The 22,364-nt window shown below is 48.7% G+C and overlaps 1 protein-coding gene across 1 annotated transcript in view; it reads right to left on the reverse strand.

The window, feature by feature from the left end:
• Positions 1-803: 803 nt before the first annotated feature.
• Positions 804-22,364, reverse strand: part of Ggta1 (glycoprotein alpha-galactosyltransferase 1 (inactive)) — a 29,085-nt gene continuing 7,524 nt past the window's right edge. Inside the window, exons 2-7 of the mRNA XM_059259055.1 lie at positions 22,077-22,165; positions 19,634-19,669; positions 17,411-17,473; positions 15,531-15,632; positions 8,013-8,150; positions 804-3,578 (exon numbers count right to left, since the gene is read on the reverse strand). Of these exons, the coding sequence (XP_059115038.1) occupies positions 2,885-3,578; positions 8,013-8,150; positions 15,531-15,632; positions 17,411-17,473; positions 19,634-19,669; positions 22,077-22,156 (1,113 nt within the window). The 5' untranslated portion in view covers positions 22,157-22,165 and the 3' untranslated portion in view covers positions 804-2,884. The remainder of the gene's footprint in view (positions 3,579-8,012; positions 8,151-15,530; positions 15,633-17,410; positions 17,474-19,633; positions 19,670-22,076; positions 22,166-22,364) is intronic.

Genomic DNA, 22,364 nt, shown 5'->3' on the forward strand with positions numbered 1-22,364 from the left:
GCAAAGCCCATAGGCAGCGAAGACCTTAGGTAAGGCCGGAGCCAGTCAGGACCGTCCCTAGGAACTAGTTTCCCTTGGCACCTTGCTCTTTCCCCTACTCTGCTTTACCCTAAAGGTGACTGCCCTAATGTAGCAGTTCCCGAATTTTTGGTAAAGCACCTGAAATTCACTGTTTGGAATACTTGGGTCACATTCCCATCCCTCAATCAGTCATTCCCTCACACGAGCTGGAAAGAACAGATGAACTTAGCCAAGATAATCTCCTCCAAACATAGCTCCCATATCCAGACATGACGGGTTCCCTAGAGCCCAGACTTCTGGGGACAGGAGAGCCACAAACCCTGGCTGAACACAGGGCAGCCAAACAGTGCCCTCATGTACTCTGCCTCTTACCACATGGCTCTGCCAGGCAATTTCATGTGTGTACACACACACACACACACACACACACACACACACACACACACACACACAGCTTTATAACTTGGGAGTGACAGTCAAGCCTGCTATTTGTGGCTATCTCTGTAATAGGGCAAGTCCAGGAGGTCGCGACGGCTTTTCTAAGCCTAAAGTCCTAAAATTCTGTATCATTATAGACAACCATAATTGATACTTTTGAACATCTCTGGGAGAAAATGCATAATCCATGACCAGACCAGAATATACTGAGAAAATAATTTATTCAATTGTAAACCAGAATTTTTATTTTAAAAATGTTTAAAACATTACCTTTAATAACATTCTAAATTTACTCATTAAGGATTTAAATTTAGATGAATATTTAAAAATCATGAAATTCCCTCAAAATTTCTTCAGCCTTTTGCTACACTTTCAGAACAGATCATTTCTTTGGTTCAGGACTTCACACATCAAACTCTCCCTCTTCAGTCTGGATCCAGCACAACCTGAACGACAGGGAGGTGGGGTTCTTAGCCAGTGTGCAGTCACCACTTCCTTCTGCAAAGCCCACTCATTCAGGAAATTTGTGAGCTTTTTTGTTGCTGCTGGGTATATGACTTTTTTTTTCAACAACTGAAGAGTAAGAGGTGGTGTAATGTGGACAAAATGTAAGACGGTTTTTTATTGAAGCTCTTCACACTATACATTGAGAGTGCAACGGCTTTTTAAATAAATTGCTTGAGAATGGAAACAGATGGCACAACTGGAAGACAAGCAAAATAAATATGCACATATGGAAATATGAATATATGCATACATGGAAATATGAGCCAACAACCCCCTTACACCGATGTGCTTACATTACCATATAGAGCAGTGGTTCTCAACCTTCCTAATGCTGCCACCCTCTAATACAGTTCCTGCTGGGGGATGCCTTTCTGTATGCTATGGTATATGTTGTTCCCATTGGTTAATAAATAAGCTGCTTTGGCCTATGGCAGCTTAGAGGCAGGCGGGAAATCCAAGGAGAGAGACAGGAAAGAGAAAGGTGGAGTGGGAGAGACGCCAGCCTGCTGCCCAAGGAGCAACATGGCAGCAGACCAGTAAAGCCACAGAATACGTGGCAAAACACAGATTAATAGAAATGGTTAATTTAAGATATAAGAGCTAGCTAGCAAGATGCCTGCCGTAGGCCATACAGTTTGTAAAAAATATTAAGCCTCTGAGTGATTATTTTATAAGCAGCTGAAGGACTGTGGGACCAGGTGGGACCAGAGAAACTTTTGACTACAAGTTCCTCATGTTGTGGTGGCCCCAACCATAAAATTATTCATTGGTACTTCATAATTATAAATTTTGCTGTTATAAATCAAAATATCTGATATGCGACCATTGTAAGGGTTGTGGCCCACAGTTTGAGAATCACTTACAGAGAAGTTAAGCTTCTCTCAGAGAAGGGAACTGAACGTTTAGCAGCTCAGTTATGGTGACTGGGTCTCCCATTGCTATAGTCAGTTACTCATGTTGTCCAGTACATCTGTCTGGCTATCACACTTGCGTAGTGTAGACAGAGCAGGGGGAAGCAAGGTCACATGATGGAGGGCTTTCTCTTCATGTCAGCCCTCCAGACTGGAACATGATGGGCTGAGGAACCTTGAGGTTCAGAGTAGGTGGTAGGACCAGATGATGACCGAGTGTCCTCCGGCAGAAATCGGGTCCTCTCCTTCCGTAATGCCACCCACTCACCTTCTATTCCATTCCTGCTATTAGTCATTGTCAAGAACGCTGCCTGTATTTACACCTCAATTCAAGCACCAACTCCCTGCCATGTCCCTCAGCACAGCACAGCCCCTAGGTGGTCAGCCCCATAGTACTGGGACTCTGGACATGTGCCACCACGATGCCCATCAGCGCTCTCGACCTTCCTCATGCACAGAAGCCAAACAATAGCTGAATGGCATCTGGGCTGCCAATGGCTGGATGCCAGTGGCTGTAAAAATCCTTTGAGGACCATGCTGGTGTCCTTATACAGTTCTCTTCTGCAAAGTCTCTCTGTGTTGCTTTAGAATCCCCACAAAGAAGGCAATGAACCGAGGGGACAGCACCCCCCACTCCGATCTAGCCCATTTTGTTGCCAAACATTTCTCTTAGCACCCTGTTCTCCAATAGGCTATCTGGCATACTACGTAGAATGTTCTGGCTTTTTCTTTACCTATGGCAAATCAATTTTGATTTCAGCCTATACAGTATTTCCCCCAAACCCAGAATATATAAGAAATCACTGAGAATTTACATCTGATTACTTACCATAGACTCTTTTTCACATATTACAAGGCTCAAAGTTGTAAGGAGAAATAGTATGTGTTTGCCATGTTGGTGGGTTTTGGTTTTGATTTTCAAGTTAAAAATTAACTGTTACTACTTTTTTGAGGAATTAGCCAGAATAATTCTGTCAAATTTAGAAATCTACCAGCACAATTTGAAGTCAGACATTACTTCTAACCAAATTATACTCCTTTGTCTGCCAAGCTACCTTGACATTTTTAATTTCTGAAGGCAAGCCTATCTGATAGTCCCAACAGTACTCTGGGGATAAGACTTTAGTGGGTTTGTTGAAAAGGAAGTATTTGTTAAGGTGGCTTTCATCATGCCACTCGGCTTCTATGTTGTTTTCCTTGTCCTGGAGGATTCCCTCAAAGCACTCCCGGGTGAGGTTGAGAACGCGAGTGGGCGTTCCTCCAAAAATGGCTGCATGGTAATAAAAATCCCCCTGTCCAAATGGGATGTACGCCGCCGACAGCTCCCGCCTCTCATAGGTAAACTCATCATGATCGGCCTTGTACCACCAGGCCTGGAGCTGAGCAACCAACTGACCCAGAGTCTCCACACCAAAGTTGTCTTGAAAGACCTGATCCACGTCCATGCAGAAGAGGAAGTCGACTTCGTGCTGTATGTGGGCCAGGATGTGCTCCCCGATGGTCTTCATGCGCATCATGCTGATGTCTTGCCACCTCTTCTCAGATTTGATCTCAAACACTTGTAAGGAATGCAGAGGACTCAGGTGTATAAAAGGCATTCTGGAGGTATCGTCTATCATGACATAAAATATGACCCTGTGGCCAACCATGAAGTGCCTGTTAGCGGACTCTAGAAAATCTTCCAAGTAATGCTCAATGTACCTGAAACAGAGAGGGACAAATTTAAGCCCACGCTATGACACTCAGATGGTCTGTATTTTGTGTTTAGGAGGGGAATGACTTCTCCACACACCAGTTACGTGTTCTCATGTAGAGGACACATGTTTGTACAGCACCCTGCTGTTCTCCACCAGCTGGTCTCCCAGTCCTTGAGGAAAGTGGAGCAACTTCTTCTACCGCCAACTCCGTAAGAACACCTGGGCAGGCACAGCCCTGTCCTCTTGCTCTTGGAGGCCAGCCAGTCTGAGAGTGTGTTCTCAACTGCTCCGCTTTGCACTAAGCTCCATGCTAAGGCTCTGTTCTCCTATTTAGAAGCCCTGCTGTCAAAGAAAGTGCAGCTCTTGAATAGCCTGAAATGGCCAATGTGGCTACTCCCAGGCCAAACACAAAGTATGTTGCTCAAGTTCACTGAGGATTCATAACATCTTATCTTCTCTGTGTTAGGTTAAGTCTAGCCACAGCACTGTCCCATCCGCTCTGTGGTACAGGGAATGGTGTGTAGAATGTAGATCTACACCTACACTGCGTGGTCATTCTACAAACCTCCCATTGGTTGCCCCAAATACCAGGGTATCATCCAGACAAATAGGATGCTATGAATCCATCCAAATACTTGAACAGTCTCTGATTTCACCTCCTTTTAACTTTTTTTTTTTGAGAAAGGTTGTCATGTATACCAGGCTAGCCTCAAGCTCACTATGCAGCCAAGGATGGCCTTGAACTTCTCATAGTCCTGCTAGGATTACGTGTCACGGTATCTGCAGTGTCTGGGATTAAACCCAGAGCTTCACGCACATCATGCAGTCAACCATCTAAGCTACAGTCTGGCTGTATTTTAACACTTTTGTCTTTTTAAAAAAGCACTCTTGAGAACAATTTTGAATTCTGAGCAAAACTGGGCTGAAAGTATTGGGAGTGTCCACATCCCTCCCGCCTAGACGGCCTTTCCTGCTAGGACCGACCACGTTCCAGGTATCAGGCCTGTGGCGGCTGTCACTTCCACACTGATGCATAGTTTATCCCAAGGTTCACTTTGGGAAAGGCGCAAAAGCACAATGTAGGGTGTACCCACCGCTGTGGTATCACTCAGAATAGCTTCACTGCCTTAAGAATCTTCTAGGCTCTTCTTTTTTTCCCTTCTCTTTCCCCCAGCTCCTCAGTCACCAATTCTGTTCCTGACACTATAGTTTTGCCTCTTCCAGAATCATAAGCAGAAGGAGGTCAGAACGGACCTGTCCTAGGGTTATGTTGCTCTGGTGGAACACCAAAACCAAAAGCAAGTTCAGAAGGAAAGAGTTATTCAGATCACACCTTCACATGGTAGCCCACAGAAGCCAGGACAGGAACTTAAGCAGGGCAGGAACCTGGGGACAGGAGCTGATGCAGAGGCCATGGAGGGATGCTGCTTACTGACTTGCTCCTCATGGCTTGCTCAGCCTGCTTTCTTATAGAACCCAGGACCACCAGCCCAGGGATGGCACCACCCACAGTGTGCTGGGCCCTCCCCCATGGACCACTAATTAAGAAAATGCTGGAGTCGCCAAAGAGGAGGAGCCTCAGTTGAGAAGATGCCTCCTCAGACCCAGCTGTAGAGCATTTTCTGTGACAGGGACCAGCAGTGCCAGCACAGGAGCCTTTCCAGATCGGGTTCTTCACTTAGTGACAAGTGACAAAAATTTCTCCTTGCTTTCTGTGGCTTCATAGCTCACTTTTTAGCACTGAATAATATCCTGTTGTCTGAATTGACCACAGTTCATTTTTACATTCACCTGTCAAAGGAAAACTTGTTTGCTTCCAAGTTTTAGCAATTATGAATAAAGCTCCTAAAAATATCTGTGTAGGTGTTTGTGCAGACATGTTTTCAACTCACTTGGGTCAATACCAAGGAATCTGATCACTAGATCATGATAAGAGCATGTTCAGTTTTGCAAGCAACTGCCAAAATCTCCTCCAAATGGCTGCACTGCTTTGTATCCCCACTAGCAACAAACAAGGGTTCCGTGACTTCACATCTTTTCCCACATTTGGAACTGTCGGGGTTTTTTCCATTCTAATAAATGAGACCTGTCAATTTGACTATTTACTCATTTGAGTGACATTATAGTGATGCTCCTACAAGCTCAAGCTACTTCCCAAGTCACACCAAGGAGACCGCAGAGATGAGAGGCGTCACATGAGCCTTTTCCAAACCTCGAACTTACACACAGAGAATACGGATCAGAGTTAGTTACTGAGCGCACAACTAGCCAATCACAACGTTCTGAATGCAATAATGACTGCTATTTTCTGTTTTGTTTTTCTTGATGCTTGGGCTGCTCTTTGCCATTGAAATAAACTGCACTTTTACTGTTGGCATTGGGAAGCCCCGGGTTTCTAGGACCGATTCTTCACATGAGGCAAACACAGCTCAGTGGTAAGAGAGGGCTCTGACATGACCCCACGGCTGGGGGTCAGGGCAGACTTCTGTACGCTGAAATTTAGAAAAACCAGTGTGCCCTGAAGCTTGGGAAACAGTACTTAGGGGTGTGTGGGGTGGAGTCAGTGTGACACCCAATGACATTTAAGAGGTTAAAATACCACAGTTAGCTCCAGGCACTGAAATAAAAACAAAGCAAATCTCACACCTCCCTGAAGGTCCGGATGCATTTCCTCTGCGATTCACTGTTGCAGACTTGCCTAGCTGGGAGCACAGCTTGCCTAATGGGGAGCACGGCTTTCACCAGGAGGTGGGAGGGACTCAAGGGGCTTTTTTATTGTTTTGTTTTCCGTTTTTCTGCAAAGTTGTGGTGGGATGGTGGATAGTATCATGGTACAGTGGGTTCGTTCTGTTCTTTGGGGAACACCAGGCAGGATCAAATCAATGTGCAGTGTGGCTGTCTTATCCCTTCTGTGACGAGGGGAGCTTTGCTGAGTGGAGCCCTGAATCCCACCCCAAAACAACACAATTTTATTCTTCTGGTGAAATGTCCAAACTGCACACCACTGTTTCCCGATGGCATGCCATTAGGCTCAGGGACTCAGCACACCGAGCAATGTTGGGACTTCCCAAAGACAGCCATGGGCACTGGGGGTCCTGTGGCAGCCTCACGGTGCCTTCTTTGAGGTCCTTGTCAAAGCCCAAGCTCAGGCCAACCTGCCCCTTCTGCTCTGTTTGAACATGGCAGGGGGCTGGGCGTCCTGCATATTTTGTGGCTTTTTCGTAAGAGGCATCAACACAGAGGCCCAGAGGGCAGATAAAGAGGCATGTCCAGCAAGCGTTCCTGTACGTAGGGGTGCTTGCTGCCAAACCCGAAGACTTGAGTTGGATCCCCAGAAGCCACCCTGTGGAAGAAGAGGGCTGACTCCAGACAACTGTCCTCTGACCTCCACACGCATGCTTTCTTTAAAAGCACACGTGATTCTCTCAGAAGCCCACACTCTCCAGCATGTCTTACTTTGTTGGTAGCTCTCTCATAATCCTCACTCAGCCTTTCTTAAAACATCCTGAAAACTCGGGCGGTGGTGGTGCATGCTGCCTTTAATCCCAGCACTCGGGAGGTAGAGGCAGGCGGATCTCTGTGAGTTCAAGGCCAGCCTGGGCTACAGAGAGAGTTCCAGGACAGGCTCCAAAGCTACATAGAGAAACCCTGTCTCAAAAACAACAACAACAACAAAATCCTTAAAAATGAAACTCTGCATAAAAAAAAAAAAAGAAAAGAAAAGAAAAGAAAAAAATTAGAAATTAAACCTAATGTTTTATTTTAGGGGAAAACATTTAATTCACTAAGAAAACAAAATGAAATGGTTTATTCTGTAAAACCAATGGCACAGCTCAAGCTTCGGTAAGAATGATTACAATTTTCCTGCATCAAATGTTCTGAATAAGGAAACAGAAGCTGGGGCAGCCAGAACCTGTCCAGTCTTAGCAGGTTCTGCCCACCCAAACACCAGGGTCAAATCCTCCAGGATGATCAGGTAGACAGGACCAGAGGAACCCACGAAAGAGCAACAGCCACACATCGGCATGGAGGTCACGGTGCACAGAGCACACTCCTGGAGCTTGTGTAAGCCCCTGTCCATGGCCCTGGGCGTGCCGAGCACAGGAGGAACACTCACATCCCAGCCAGCCAACAGCTGGCCCTTGCCGCCTCCCTAGGAAAGCCCTGGAGGTGACTCAGGGAGGAGGGAGCGGTAGGTATGCTGTTGGCTCTGGGATCAGTGGCACTGAAGACAGTTTCCCTCCCCTCTGTGGTGGGAATGGGTGGACTTAACTACTATTGATTTTGTTCCTCAGCCTTTATCAGAAAAGAGACGGGAGTCTCCTGTCTAGTAACTCCGACAAAGTAAGGCCTCTGTGTGGCTATGGGTCCCTCACAAACAAGACTTTGATGGTAGAACAAGAAAAAAAATGAAAGGCCAGTCTGCCAGTTTGCTTACTTTCCCACAGCAAAAACCGTCAGCCCCACGGTGATTCTCCGTCTGGCGTAATACTTTTCCAGCACGGCTCTGTCGTAAGTGCCTTCCCACACGATGGGCGCCTTCCACGGAGTCACCGACAAAACCTCCGGGCGGTTCCTGGAGACAGAACATGCAGCACCGTGAGTCAGAACCTCTATGGACGGTAAGAGGCTGGCCAAGGAAGAGGAGGCCAGCAAGATCCGTGGCAACCAGCCCTGAATCCTGAGTGAAGCTTCATCCCCAAGGGCCTGAATAGGTGTGACGTGGGCGTGGGCAGCACTGGGCCCAGGCACCTCTGAAGGCTGCTTGGGCACCTTCTCGGATTCTCACTGTCTATTCATGTAACTAAGGCTGACCTCAAACTCCCTATGTAGCCAAGGATCACCCTGAACTACCGACTCTCCTTTTTCCATCTTCCAAGTGTGGGATTACAGGCATGGACCACCCCTTTAGGAGGTGCTGGGAACAGAACCCACGTTCCGTGTGCTTGGTAGGCACTCTACCAACCGATCCACATCCCAGACACCTTTGCGTTTCTCTCCAGGCCCTAACTGACATGTTTGGCTTTTTATTTGTCCTTGGGAATATCATCAGAGCCTAAGAAGACCTCAGATGTGATGCAGGGGGATGAGCAAAAGAAGTCGGAGCTGAGAGAGAAAGGCCAGGAAGGGCCCCAGACTCAGGGGATGCTGGTGTCACCGTCCTGCAGGATGGAGAGACTCTAGAGACTGCGTGTCCCCTCTCTTCAGCTGGCAGGCTACTGAGACGATGTTCTTTGAGGAACGGGGACTTCTCCAGCAGTCTCCTGCTGAGGGAAGAGAGAAGCCCAAGCCTGTACCAGCCAGAGGGGGAGCTTGTCTCGCTACGAAGAGGTCTCACAATCCTAACCACTTGTGAAACCACGCCGAAGGCCAGGCTGCTGTGGTGATAAGGACGGGTCAATGCTGGGCAGTTAGTTATGCACACCTCTGCCTAGTGCCTAAACCTAAAGGGCAGTCAGTGCCCCAAAGACAGAGCTGGGGGTCACTAGACCACCTTATGTGTCCCTCTTCCCAATGGACACATCAAATGATCCCGTTCCTCTCATTTTCACTGTTCTCTCACTTTTTTAGAACTTGAAAAAACTGCACATGTGGGATGCATGTATGGATGCATGTTTGCATGTATGCATGCATGTTTGCATGTATGCATGCATGTTTGCATGTATGTAAGTGCGGTGAAGGCACACTTAAGGTTGGTGTTGGGAGTCTTTGTTCACTGAGACAAGCCTCTCAAATGAGCCTCGCTCGTCAGTACAGACTAGTCTAACCAGTTAGCTTGTTCTGTGGAATCCGCTCTCCAGCTTCGAAGCGGTGGGATCACGGGCAGGCTGCCACACCCACCTGGCGTTTTACATGGGTTCTGGGAATCTGAACTCATGCCTGTAGAGCAGACGGAGCTTATCCACAGGCCATCTCTGCAGTCCTGTTCTTGTCTCTGTAATTAGTGTATAGCCAGGGTTGCCCTGGGGTCACACTGGTGTTACCAATTTCATTTTATAGACAAGGACGCAGAAGTGCCCAGAAAGGAAGGGACTCTGTGGAGCACAGCACAGCCAAGGCCGGAAAGCAGGACTCTGGCAAAGTCCTTCCCCTGCCCGCATTGTGTCTTCGTTAGGAACACAGGAGGCTTGTTCTCATTACTCAGAAAGCTTGATTGAGACCCAGCGGCACCAACACAGGCAGCCAGGCCACAGTGACTGAAGGCTGAGTGCAGGAAGGACAGAAAGCAGCAGCCTAGCAGGGCAGAGTCTAGGCAGGAGTGCAGTGCAGACTCATACTGGATCTCCAGTTCACTTGGGACAGACTGACACACCAAGAGGGTAGGCCCTGGCTGGGTGGAACACACCCTGACCAAACTTACTTAGCTTTGCACAGCGTTTGTCTGACATTTAAACCTAAAGCTCACTGGCTCCCATGTTGACATCCCGCCATGCTGTGAGCATGTGGTGGTGGTGGTGGTGGTGGTGGTGGTGGTGGTGGTGGTGGTGGTGGTAGGACCCAAGAGGAACATCCCCTGCACCTTCCACAGTGGCTGGAGGGCAGAGTGTGCACATAGCTGCCATCTGCTGCACAGAGCTGACGGGCAGAGTGGAGAAGGTGCCCATCACCAGGCTCTGCTCTCTGACTCTTGAGGTGATCCTGCCCCCCACCCTGTGTTGCCTCTGGCTGGCCTTCTTCCCCAGGACAGCTGGAAATATCTCCTCTTGGTGGAGTGGCAGGGTAGGAAAGACCTACCGGCCACCTGCTCTCCTGGCCACCTGGTGCCTTGGTGCCAGCTTGCTTGGAGTCTCCGACTGAGACTCGGCTCCATCTTTAGCACACCAGGTGTGCCCGCTGCAGTGTGGACACACGTGCTCGGGCACACGTCAGTCATGAGAGGTGCCACAGTGGACTCTGTACCAACCCTAGCCGGGTTTGTCCTTTTCACGTGCCTGTGACATGTTATATCCATTATCTAGGCACGAAAGCAAGGTTCAGGGAACTTATTAATTTGACCAAAGACATGTAACTGGTCACAGATGTTGACAATTACCTAAATGAACATGGAGCACTTCCTGTGAGTTTTGGTACCATGTGTTCTTCTGAGGCAGGGTCACATCTGAAGTCAACTGTACCCACTCTCATTAAGCAATATTATCTGCCAGTGCCCCAAACCAGAATCTACAGAGGGTTACATTATGCCAAAGTCATGTGCAAGTAACTAACTGATTCCTTTCTAATCAATTAAGAACTTGTAACAGGAAGACTAAGTAATTTGCCTGAAGTCACACAACTACTAAGTTAGGGACCCGAGACCCAACCCAGAGAGGCTTTCTCTGGAGGCCAGTGCTTTGAGCCCCAGTCTCTGCTGCTCTTTAGATGGACACTTGCTGTGCTGATAAAATCAGGTTAAACCCCAGATTTGTCTTTGTCCCTTCAGTAGCTACTGTGGCATCTCGTCAGCACTGATGTGACGAGCCTTGTGTCACGGGTGTTAGGCGATCGCAGGGCCCAGCTTTGTGGGAGCTCACTTGTAGAGCCTTGCCCTGGAAGCACATTTAGTCCTGCTGCACTCTGGCTTTATTGAATGACAGGATTTCAAAACAAAAAGGGAAAACAAACATACACACATTCTATTTCTCAAAAGCAGCATTTGCGAACTCCACCCTCCTCATATATCGCAGCCTTGTTTGCCGGGCTGTTAGTTTTGGCTAAGGACATCTCAGTAGCTCTAACCAACCAACTTCCTCAGTCTTGCTGCTGTATACGAGCCACGGTATTACTTCTGCTGTATACGAGCCACGGTATTACTTCTGCTGTATACGAGCCACGGTATTACTTCTGCTGTATATGAGCCACGGTATTACTTGCTGCTATATATGAGCCACAGTATTACTTGCTGCTATATATGAGCCACAGTATTACTTCTGTTGTATACGAGCTACAGTATTACTTCTGCTGTATATGAGCCACAGTATTACTTCTGCTGTATATGAGCATGCAGTATTACTCTCTTTTTAATGAAGAGAGGGAGCAGGCACATATTTAATGTTTCATGTACCAGGAGCTACATACAAGTCTTTCACTCCTACATTTAATCTCTGCCAGCACCTACTTTACGAGTCAAGTGAGGCGGGGAAGGGGAAGGGGACTGAGCCATTGGTGACTTAATTTATACAAAGCGCCAAGCTGAAGTTAAACAGAAATGACACCTAGTCCTTCCCCTTGAGAACCTCTGAGTCCCAGTGGGTGTTCAACCCGCCAGCACCTCTCAGCTGCATGGCCTATCAGGCCACGTCTTCTAGAAACCGAGTAAGAATCCCAGCGTCCACTTTGGTTACTTGAGCAGAAAGACAAATCAGCACTATTAAAAATTAATGCTAAATTAAAAATTAAAACATTCCATTTCCCAGCAGTTAATTGTTCAGTTCCATGGACAATCCCAGCATGTTGGCAACCCTTGACTGAGAAGCCAGAGGACAGCCTGGAGTGCAGGTGCGAGGAGGTGGGAGGAAGGCTGAGGAGGAGACCAGCTTCCAGAAGCAATCTGTGCCTGAAGCAGCTGAGGCATCAAATCCCACCCCATCCCCCAAGGAAGCCGCTGTGATAGTCGGCTGCCTTAAAAGATCACCACGACAGAGCTCTAAAAGGAGGGAGGGAAACTGCCAGCAAACAGCCACACAGACGGCTGTGTGACCTCTGGGCGCCGGATCCACCACACAGGACAAAAGTCCAGGGATCACAGACCTCCTGGAATAAAGCATTCGGGTCTCTGGGTTACTAGGGGTTGGTCTTCAGTGGTATGTCTTTATGCACAGGTACATTAATGGTATCCAAGGGCGAGCTAGAGAAGTATTAAAATTCTGTGAATTAGGCCAGCAAGAGGGCTCAGCAGGCAAAGGCATTTGTGGGGAACCTGACACGTGAGTTGATCCCCAGGACCCACACAGTGGAGGGAGAGAACCAACTCCCACAGGTTGTCCTCTGACTTCTACGTGAGTGCCTGGTCACATGCACACAAATAAATGACTTAATACTTAAAATTTTTAATAACCACACAGTAGACGGAAGAAAAGATGTGGAACACACACCACCACCAAAGAGCTGATGGCAGCGTGAATGGGGTGGCAGCTGCGGAGTGGAGGAAGGATGTGGACAGGATTTGGGAGCAAGAATTGATAAAAGAATTAAGACCTGGCGGACAAAGGAAAAATTCTCCCAGACTGAGACTGAACTGTTTGCTGAGACTGGAAGTGAGAAAGAACAGGGTGAGGAGGAATTGAGGAATCCACGTGGGTCCTATGAAGCACGCAGGGATGTCAGGCAGGCAGGCAGGCCGACACAGGTCAGGGCTCAGAAGAAGTGCGTGAGCGAGACTCAGCTGGGAGAGTCAGCCTCTCCATGCTGTCTGACGGCAACGGACGGAGGCATGACAGAAAACAGAGCAAAAGAGGAGGTGCCGTGGGGAAATGGCCATCCCTGGCCGTCCATCCCTGGCCCTCATCCCCACAGCGGCCATCCCTGGCCGTCCATCCCTGGCCCTCATCCCCACAGCGGCCATCCCTGGCCGTCCATCCCTGGACCTCATCCCCACAGAGGCCATCCCTGGCCCTCATCCCCACAGCGGCCATCCCTGGACCTCATCCCCACAGCGGCCATCCCTGGACCTCATCCCCACAGCGGCCATCCCTGGCCCTCATCCCCACAGCGGCCATCCCTGGCCCTCATCCCCACAGCGGCCATCCCTGGCCCTCATCCCCACAGCGGCCATCCCTGGCCCTCATCCCCACAGCGGCCATCCCTGGACCTCATCCCCACAGCGGCCATCCCTGGCCGTCCAGCCCTGGCCCTCATCCCCACAGCGGCCATCCCTGGACGTCCAGCCCTGGACCTCAGACCCATCTAAGAGACTTAGCAAAGAAGCCGTGCTCCCGACTTCCTACACTCACAGTGTCTCCCAGGCAGCTACCCCACTGCCCAGCCTATCAAAAGACACAGACAGGCTGGAATTCCCAGTCCTGCACAGTGGGAATTTCTCCTATTCCAAGGAATAAGTGCACTTGCCCAACAAGCCCAAGATCCTTCCGGAGGACAAGGCAGCCTTCTCCCTTCCTCTGCAGCTCCTCATCCTGTTCTCCACCAGCTCCTCCAGTGCGAAGACAGAACAGACCTGGGCCCATCCCTCCCCCTGGATGACCTCAGCTAGGTGCAGGTCCCTGCCACCTGTACTGTGACGGCACCTCATCCCCGTCTCCAGTTCACACCTTCAGCCAAGCTCACCTGAGAGCACCCGAGAGTCTCCATCCAGATGCCCCTTGACACAAAGCACACAGCGCCACCTCTCAATTCCTAAGCCCGTGTCCCTTCACGTCCTTTCCTGGATGCCACCGTAACCGCTCACAAGTCTCCCAGGCCCCGCGGTCACCCTGGGCAGCTCTGTTCTTAGTCACTAAACAATATCTTTCCAGTCAGTTGATCACGTGACCTTAATAATTGTGGCAAATGCTCGTTTTACATCTACTCCACCTTCTCCCCACTTCCTGCCCTTTCCCTCCCTCCTTTTTGTATCAGTACCTGGGATTGAACCTAGGGCCTCATGCATGCCAGGCACACGCTCTGCTACTGAGCTACACAACCCCAGGCCCAACATCAGAAACTTCCTAATTGTACCATTGTCCCCAACACAATGCCTGCCACAGTATTTTTGTAAAGCCATAATTTATGGTGAGAAATACAGATTTGGTTGTGATCAAGTGAAGAAATAGTTTATGTTATATCCAAACACATACATATATACACACAGAAACCAATTCCACTTATTAGTACTCGTCTTTAGTGTGGTGCACTTTGATAGTCTATTTCAGTCTTATGTGTACACGTCTGTGTGATGTGTATGTACTACATGGGCATGCACACTGCACGCACCCATGTGGAGACCGGAGGGCACCCCAGGTGCACACTGCACACACCCATGTGGAGACTGGAGGGCACCCCAGGTGCACACGGCACACACCCATGTGGAGACTGGAGGGCACCCCAGATGCACACTGCACACACCCATGTGGAGACTGGAGGGCACCCCAGATGCACACTGCACACACCCATGTGGAGACTGGAGGGCACCCCAGGTGCACACGGCACACACCCATGTGGAGACTGGAGGGCACCCCAGATGCACACAGCACACACCCATGTGGAGACTGGAGGGCACCCCAGATGCACACTGCACACACCCATGTGGAGACTGGAGGGCACCCCAGGTGCACACTGCACACACCCATGTGGAGACTGGAGGGCACCCTGGTGTCAGTCCTCAGTCGCCCGTTTTTGAGGCAGGGTTTCTTGTCCTCGCTTCCTCCACCCGGCTGCTGGCCCACGTCCTCCCAGGAATTCTCTTGTCTGTGTTTCCCGACTCGATGCAGGGCACCAGCATCACACACACATGCTACTGCATCTGGCTTTGCATGGACACACCCACACGGCAAGCACTTTATCCACGCTGACACCTTAGTTCTTATTTTGTTTTAAAAGCCAGTTTAGGCTAGTTTCTGAAAACATGAGTAGGTAATGACCAGAAGTTCGGGAAATACCAGCTAACATATCCTAATTTCTGATAAACATTTGCTGTTTGCTGTGTAACAAGTTCATTCACAGCCCTGAATCTCTTAGCTCCTCATTCCTACCTCATGGATGAGTTAGTTAACTGAAACTAAAGTTTTCTTGGCCCACTCCAGATCTTGCACATTTCCACAGATCCTATGTGGCCCGTGTGCTTTACCTGCCACTGGCCATTTCCTGTTGCAATTACCATAGTGCTCAGTCTGTTTGGTTCAAGGTACCCAGAGCTCAGTTTCTTAACCAAAGCCCATTGATGAAGATCCAACAGATGCTAAGACACCCCTTTCCCACCAGTGCCGCACTCAGCACGCCCCAGGGTGCCGCCTCCCCCAGCTCTGTGCTTAGTGTCAGTCCTTACTTTGGATTAAACCAGTCCCACAGCCGAAGCTCCTCAATGCTGTCTCCATTTTGTTTCTTTTCTCTGCCTCTTCCTACGTCCTCTTCTTGGTAACTGTGGGACCTGTGTACAAAGAGAATGGAAGCTGGATGAGGCAGGTGGCCGGGCAGGTGGCCGGGCAGTGGGGCTCTTTCATGACTCGTGTCTCGGGGGGGGGGGGGGGGAGTGCATTCTCCGTTGCTTACAGCACTAAGCACCGATTTTACAAACTTCAGGTAAAGGCAGTATTTGTCTCTTGCCACATACAGGTCAGCAGTTAGGTTCCAATGACCCTGTAACCGTCGGTTATTCCAGGACATTCCCCCGAGGAGTATCCTGCTGAAATGTCTATTCTGAAATTTAAACTCCAGCTGAACTTCACCCTTAACTGGGGGAGGGCACAGGAAGGAGGAGGGAGACGGGGAGACTGACTCGGAATTCCACTTAGAGTCCTGTGAACTGGTGAGATGGCCCCTTCAGTGACACCGTCTGTCACGAAAGCCTCAGAATCTGAGTTTAATTTCTAGAACCCACAGTGGAAAGACAGAATTGTCTCCCGAAAGCTGTCTTCTGGCCTCATACGTATGCTGTGGCACACATGTATCTGCATGCATACACACATCCCCCCACACACATACACACACACACACACACACTCATTCACTTCCACAGCCACACACATATATATCACTCATACACTCACACACACACACACACACACACTCATCACACATATATCACACAGACATATACACATCACACAACCACATACACACACACCATATATACATACATCACATACATATCACATATACACATTATACACACATACACACATCACACACACATCACACATACATACGTCACACACATCACACACACAGAGTAATGGAATGTTCCCAAGTCCCTGCCCTGAGAAAATTCTTCCCAGAGTCCTGGGGAAGATGCTACATCCGGTGTGAGGTATCTGAGGGAAAAGAATCTATGCACACCATGCCCTTTGTTAATTTTATTCCTCTATGACAAAATTCTATCAACACAGCTTCAGCTCATCTCTGTGCCCAGTTTTCCTGTCCTCATGGATCAGCATCTGAGAAGCTTACACTGTTTGCCAATACAGTCAGTAGTATATGGGCCCACAAGAACTTCACAGAAGAAGACAGCTGAAATACTAAAAGCTAAATAACACCAAATATTCCACAATAAATGGTTTCCTCTAGAAAAATACCTTGAAATTTCTAGGTATAGCTTTAATACATAGCTGAATCTCTATAATATATTCTTGTGGCCTGCAAGAACACAGTACATATACCACACACACATACACACACACACAGCACACACACATACAGCATACACACACAGCACACACACATACATACATCACACACACACAGCACGCACACATACATACATCACACACACACAGCACACACACATACATACATCACACACACAGCACACACACATACACACCACACACAGACACACAGCACACAGCACATACACAGACACACAGCACACACATACATCACACCACACACACACACATACATTACACACACAGCACACACACATCACACACACACACCACACACACACACATTACACACACAGCACACACACATACACATCACACACACACCACACACACAGCACACAAACATACATACACATCACACACAGACACACAGCACACACACAACACATATCACACACACAATAACAACAGAAATTAAAAACGACAACAAAAGAGACTCCTTGAATGAGTTCAGTGAGCCAGAAAGGGAGTGAGAAGGCCACGGCTCTGAGTGTCAGGGACGGAGGAACCCGGGACGGAGGAACCCGCCCCGACCCCTTACCTGTTGCTAAACCAGCTTGGGAACCACCAGTCCTGCCTGCTGCTGTCACCAACCTCTGGAATTCTAGGAAATGAAAAAGAATATAAACACTTCTAGAAAATGAGGCATTCCCCAGGGGGAGGGAGGGAGTTTCCAATGCTTTCTAAGTGTCAGATATGACACTTAAAGTGAACCTCACACTGCCAGTTCATAAAACAGGGAGAGGCAGAAGCCTGAACCAGAAGGCGGCGGGCAGACCCGAGGAGCCTCAGCCGGCCACTTCCAGGAAGCCCCCAGCACCCGCCTCGTCCCTGGACCCCTGAATGACGAGGTGCAGGGATAAAAACAATGTTGGGAGCCTTCGGACACATCAGCCGTGGTCCAGAGCTCTGCTTGCTAATGGAGCGGCTGTGCCAACGACCAATGAGACAGCCGACATGTGAGAGTTTGGTGAACTGGACATGGCGGTAATGAGGGGTAATCCTAAGAAAAGCAAAACCAAAACCAAACTGTTCACCTTCCTGAGAATGAGAGTGCAAGTGTGTGTGCGTGTGGATGTTACAAAGGCCAGTCTGAGAAAAATTTCGATTGCCCAGTCATTGACAGCTTCGGGAAGTCTGAGGACTGCCAAAGGAGAAGTTAGAAAACTAGTTAGAGGCCATCTTAGCCCTGATTTGAGATAGTCTGCATGCTCTGTCACTGTGAAAGTCTCTGGGATGAGAAGAAAGGGGGAAGTTGGATAAGGTGGCAAGGTAACCCTGAACAGGGATACAGTACTGGGGGGAGAGGGTCCTGCTGTGTAGTTCAGGCTAACCCTCCCTCTTGGCCTTTGGCTGAGATGAGAAGCACACTCCACCACTCCTGGCTAAGAAACCCACTACAGAATTCATCTGGAAGTGTCTGAGATGATTCATGAACCAAAGGCATGGTTATAATAAGTGGGAAACAACCTAAGAATAAAAATCACAGGAAATAAAAAGAAAGGCCAGCAAGATGTCTCAGTGGGTAAAGAGGGGCTTGCCACCAAGTCTGAGGACCTGAGTTCAATTCCTGGAACCCACATGGTAGAAGGAAAGAACCAAATTATTCTTGGATCATCACATCACATGCACACACACACACACACACACACACACACACACACACACACACATTTTTATAAAAGGAAATATTGGTGGCTGGGAATACCGCTCCCTAGGGAAAGTCCTTGTTTCAGAAGCATGAGGCCCTGAGTTCAGATCCCCAGCACTCACAAAGACGTCAGGGAGAGTAGTGTACATCCAGAATCTCAGGACCTGGTGGGGAGGTGGAGACAGAGGATCCTGGGGCGGGCTGGCACTCTAGTGTAGCCAAAACTGACAACTCTGGGTTCAGTGGGAGACTTGGTCTCCAAAATTAAGGTAGAAAATAATAGGAAAGATACTCAAAGCTGCCTTCTGGCCCACACTGTACACACATAGGCAAGCATACTATAGATACACTTGCATATACCACACACACACACACACACACACACACACACACACACACACACACCAACCTCCCTCCCCCTTACACACACTGAGTTGGTAACCCCAGTATGTATTTTCACATGACCTTGGCCATCCTGAATAAAAGTGTCATTTTTGTTCTCATTTTTACAGTTGAGGTAAGGGCTTGGTGGGTTTGAGCATGTGGCCAAGGTCCCTCAGCAGGTAAGGATACAATTCAGATGCAACACCTGGGGATGGATTACACTCAAACGAAGACTAAGCATGTTACAAGCAGTTAAGAAGAATTTGTTCTGAGCTTTCTGGCCACCACACCAAAGACAGGAAAACAGAGCTTAACCTAGCTCCTCCCTCAGCCCCTCCACCTGGATCACAGGTGTGTGCTCCTCCCTCAGCCCCTCCACCTGGATCACAGGTGTGTGCTCCTCCCTCAGCCCCTCCACCTGGATCACAGGTGTGTGCTACAACACCCAGTTGCCCCATCAGTCAGGCAAGAATGATTCTCAGATGACACTATTTGAAAAGAGTCCCCTGATCAGAAATGAGGGCAAAGCATGTTACTATTCTATAAAGACCGGTCTGGGGACTGGCAGAGTACAGCCCTGACCCCAGGACCCTAGGCATCTGCCTCCCTCTCATTGCCTCTCTCCTCCCCACCCCCACACTGTGGCCTGAGCACTCCAGTGGCTGGGACGCAGAGAATCAACTGCAGGTGGGAGACATCCGGTAGATATGAGGAGTTCAGACCACTTACTTTGTGTGACATATCCACAAGAAGGAGCCTTCAGGGCTAAGAGCAAACAAGAAACAAAAACATGTCACTTTATGTTTAATTCTCAGAGAGACTGTCGTGGTTCTAACTCTTCCCAGGCTCCACCTTCCCTTGAGACCAGCGACAAAGGCCCTGGGGTTCCCACAAGCAATGCCAAGGAAGGGCAGGGACATCTGACAATCTCAATTTCTGTTTTTTTGTTTTGGGGATTTCCCCTCTCTTTTTGTCTCTTTTACGGTTGGTCAGCTGTTATGGACAGGAAGGTCCTCTTCTACCACACATTCTCAGATGCTGGGCAATGAGGAAGGTGGGAGCATCCAGGCCAGCCATCCCACGCTGAGGATTTATCTTCCCCCAGGAAACAGAGCCTGGGACATTCACCCCAGATCCCTTCTGCAGAGCAGATCCCAAGGGCGCTGCTTTAACCAGCCAAAGCAGTGAGGCTAACTTGATGCCATGAAGGCTGGACCAGGGACTGTAGAGCGTGACCTCTATGCAGTACTCTCTAAGTACTTGCTGGGCATGTCCTGCACACCCAGTGAAGGGACTCTCTGCAGGCCAGGGCAGATACCGTCCTTAGCCATGACGGCTATACAATGTAACAGAGAAGGCAGGCCAATCACACAGCTACCAGCTGTGGCTGGTCTGGAAGTCACTATGTAGACAACCTTGGCCTCAGACTTGTAGGATCCTCTTGTCTCTGCCTTCCAAGTACAAGAATCCAAGTACAAGTCCCTAGCCAAGGCGTGCAAGAGAGAGCATAAGAAGTAAAGGCCCTTTTCCGGAGGACCTGGCAAGCTTCCTGGAGAAGGCAATGTATTCTGAAGGATGAAGAGAAGTTCACCAAGGTGAAAAGACACGAGAGAAAAGTGTGAGAAGAGTGTGAGAGAAGAGTGTTTCAGAATGAAATAGCAGAACCTCCTAGAAGTGGTTACGTCTGTCACACTTTGAAACTCATTACCTTTTGCATTCTGACTGGAGGTTGCCCGACCTATGCCTGTACCTAAGGATACAGTTTCTTTTTTGTAGCCAAGACAGGTTTGCTGGCTCACCCAACTTTAAAATTCAAAATTCTGAAAGAGATAAATCTGGGGGCTGGAGAGATGGCTCAGAGGCTAAGAGCACTGACTGCTCTTCCAGAGGTCCTGAGTTCAATTCCCAGCACCCACATGGTGGCTCACAACCATCTGTAATGAGATCTGATACCCTCTTCTGTGTACATAATAAATAAATAAATCTTTAAAAAAAGAGAGAGAGAGAGAAATCTGATGTTAACCCAGACCACCAGAACTCTTGGGCCACTAAAACATTCCCACCGTGAAAACAGTCGTCTTCGAGACAGCTCCTACAGTTAGCTGTACACTGCACTTGTTGAAGCTGAACAGAGTTCAGCCAGTGTCCCTTCTTAGGGACCTGCTGGGGTTGTGCTACGGAGCTGTATCTCCCCCTGAGGCCACTGACACTGGAGCTTCTCTGGAAGCGGCACAATAGATTTTAATTCACAGATGAGTTTGATGACTGAGAAACATTTAATTCATCCTGCTCTCCAAAGCCAAGGGGAGCAAGGGAGGGAGAGGGTGTTTCATCCAGGCACAAATGAATCACTAGTAAAACTTAGTATTTTTGCACCAAAGCCAACCACTTGGATGGCGCCTTTAAACCCTAGAAATATTTTAGGATTGCAGGACTTAGGGCTGGTTTCTTGTGGAATTCCTATTTGAATTTTATTTATTTCTCTTTTGTCCTTTATTTTTGTTATTTTTAAATTTTACGTGTATGAGTGTTTTGCCTGTGTGTACTGGTGTGCACCATTTGTGTGTCTGGTGCCCATGGAGGCCAGAAAACAATGTAGGATCTCCTGGAACTGGATTAGAGGTGTTGTAAGTCACCATGTGGGTGCTGGGAATCAAACCCGGGTCCTCTGGAAGAGCAGCCAGTGCTCTTAACTGCTGAGCCAGCTCTCCTGCCCTTTATTTTTCTGAATCAGGGTCTCCCTATAAAGCTGTGGCTGGTCTGGAAGTCACTAAGTAGACAATCTTGGCCTCAGACTTGTAGGATCCTCTTGTCTCTGCCTTCCAAGTACAAGAATTCCATGCCTGCACCCCTGCCTGGCTTGAAATTTCTTGTATCTGCTTACATAAATTACTTGAGACTGTTTTTGGCTTAATGTGCCTTCTCTCTGGGTTTAGCCTACAGAAAAGCAAGGTACTAGGAGCATGGCAAGAAGGAAGAGAATTGCTTAGGCAGAAGTTACCTGGATGGTCTGTGGTTTTAACAACCATCCAGGGCTGGGGAGCACAGGAAGGGTGGAATCCTGTTTACAGCTCAGTTCTTCATCTTCACCCTGCTTCACTCAGCGGGCAGCAGTCACACAGAATGAGAACAGCCTTCCCATCGTCACAAGTCTAGCTGGTTTCGTAATTACCTGCTGACATATTCCCAAAACACGACAACCACCGTTGTGAGCACCAGCACCATCAGGACCACTTTTCCCTTGACATTCATTCTTTTCTCCTGGGGAGCGGGGAGAAAGAGGGGAATGAATGAAATAAATTAAATCTGGAGTGCGAGACGGCTCCTGGGGCTGGAGAAGCAGCTCAGTGGTTAAGTACACTTGCTGGGTTCAGTTCCCAGCATGCAAATGGTGCTCACAGCTGTCGGTAACTCAGGTTCCAGAGGATCTGATGCCCTTCCTCTTCTGGCCTCCATGAGC

This window comes from Peromyscus eremicus, chromosome 4, assembly GCF_949786415.1.
Source record: "Peromyscus eremicus chromosome 4, PerEre_H2_v1, whole genome shotgun sequence".
Lineage (NCBI taxonomy): Eukaryota > Metazoa > Chordata > Mammalia > Rodentia > Cricetidae > Peromyscus > Peromyscus eremicus.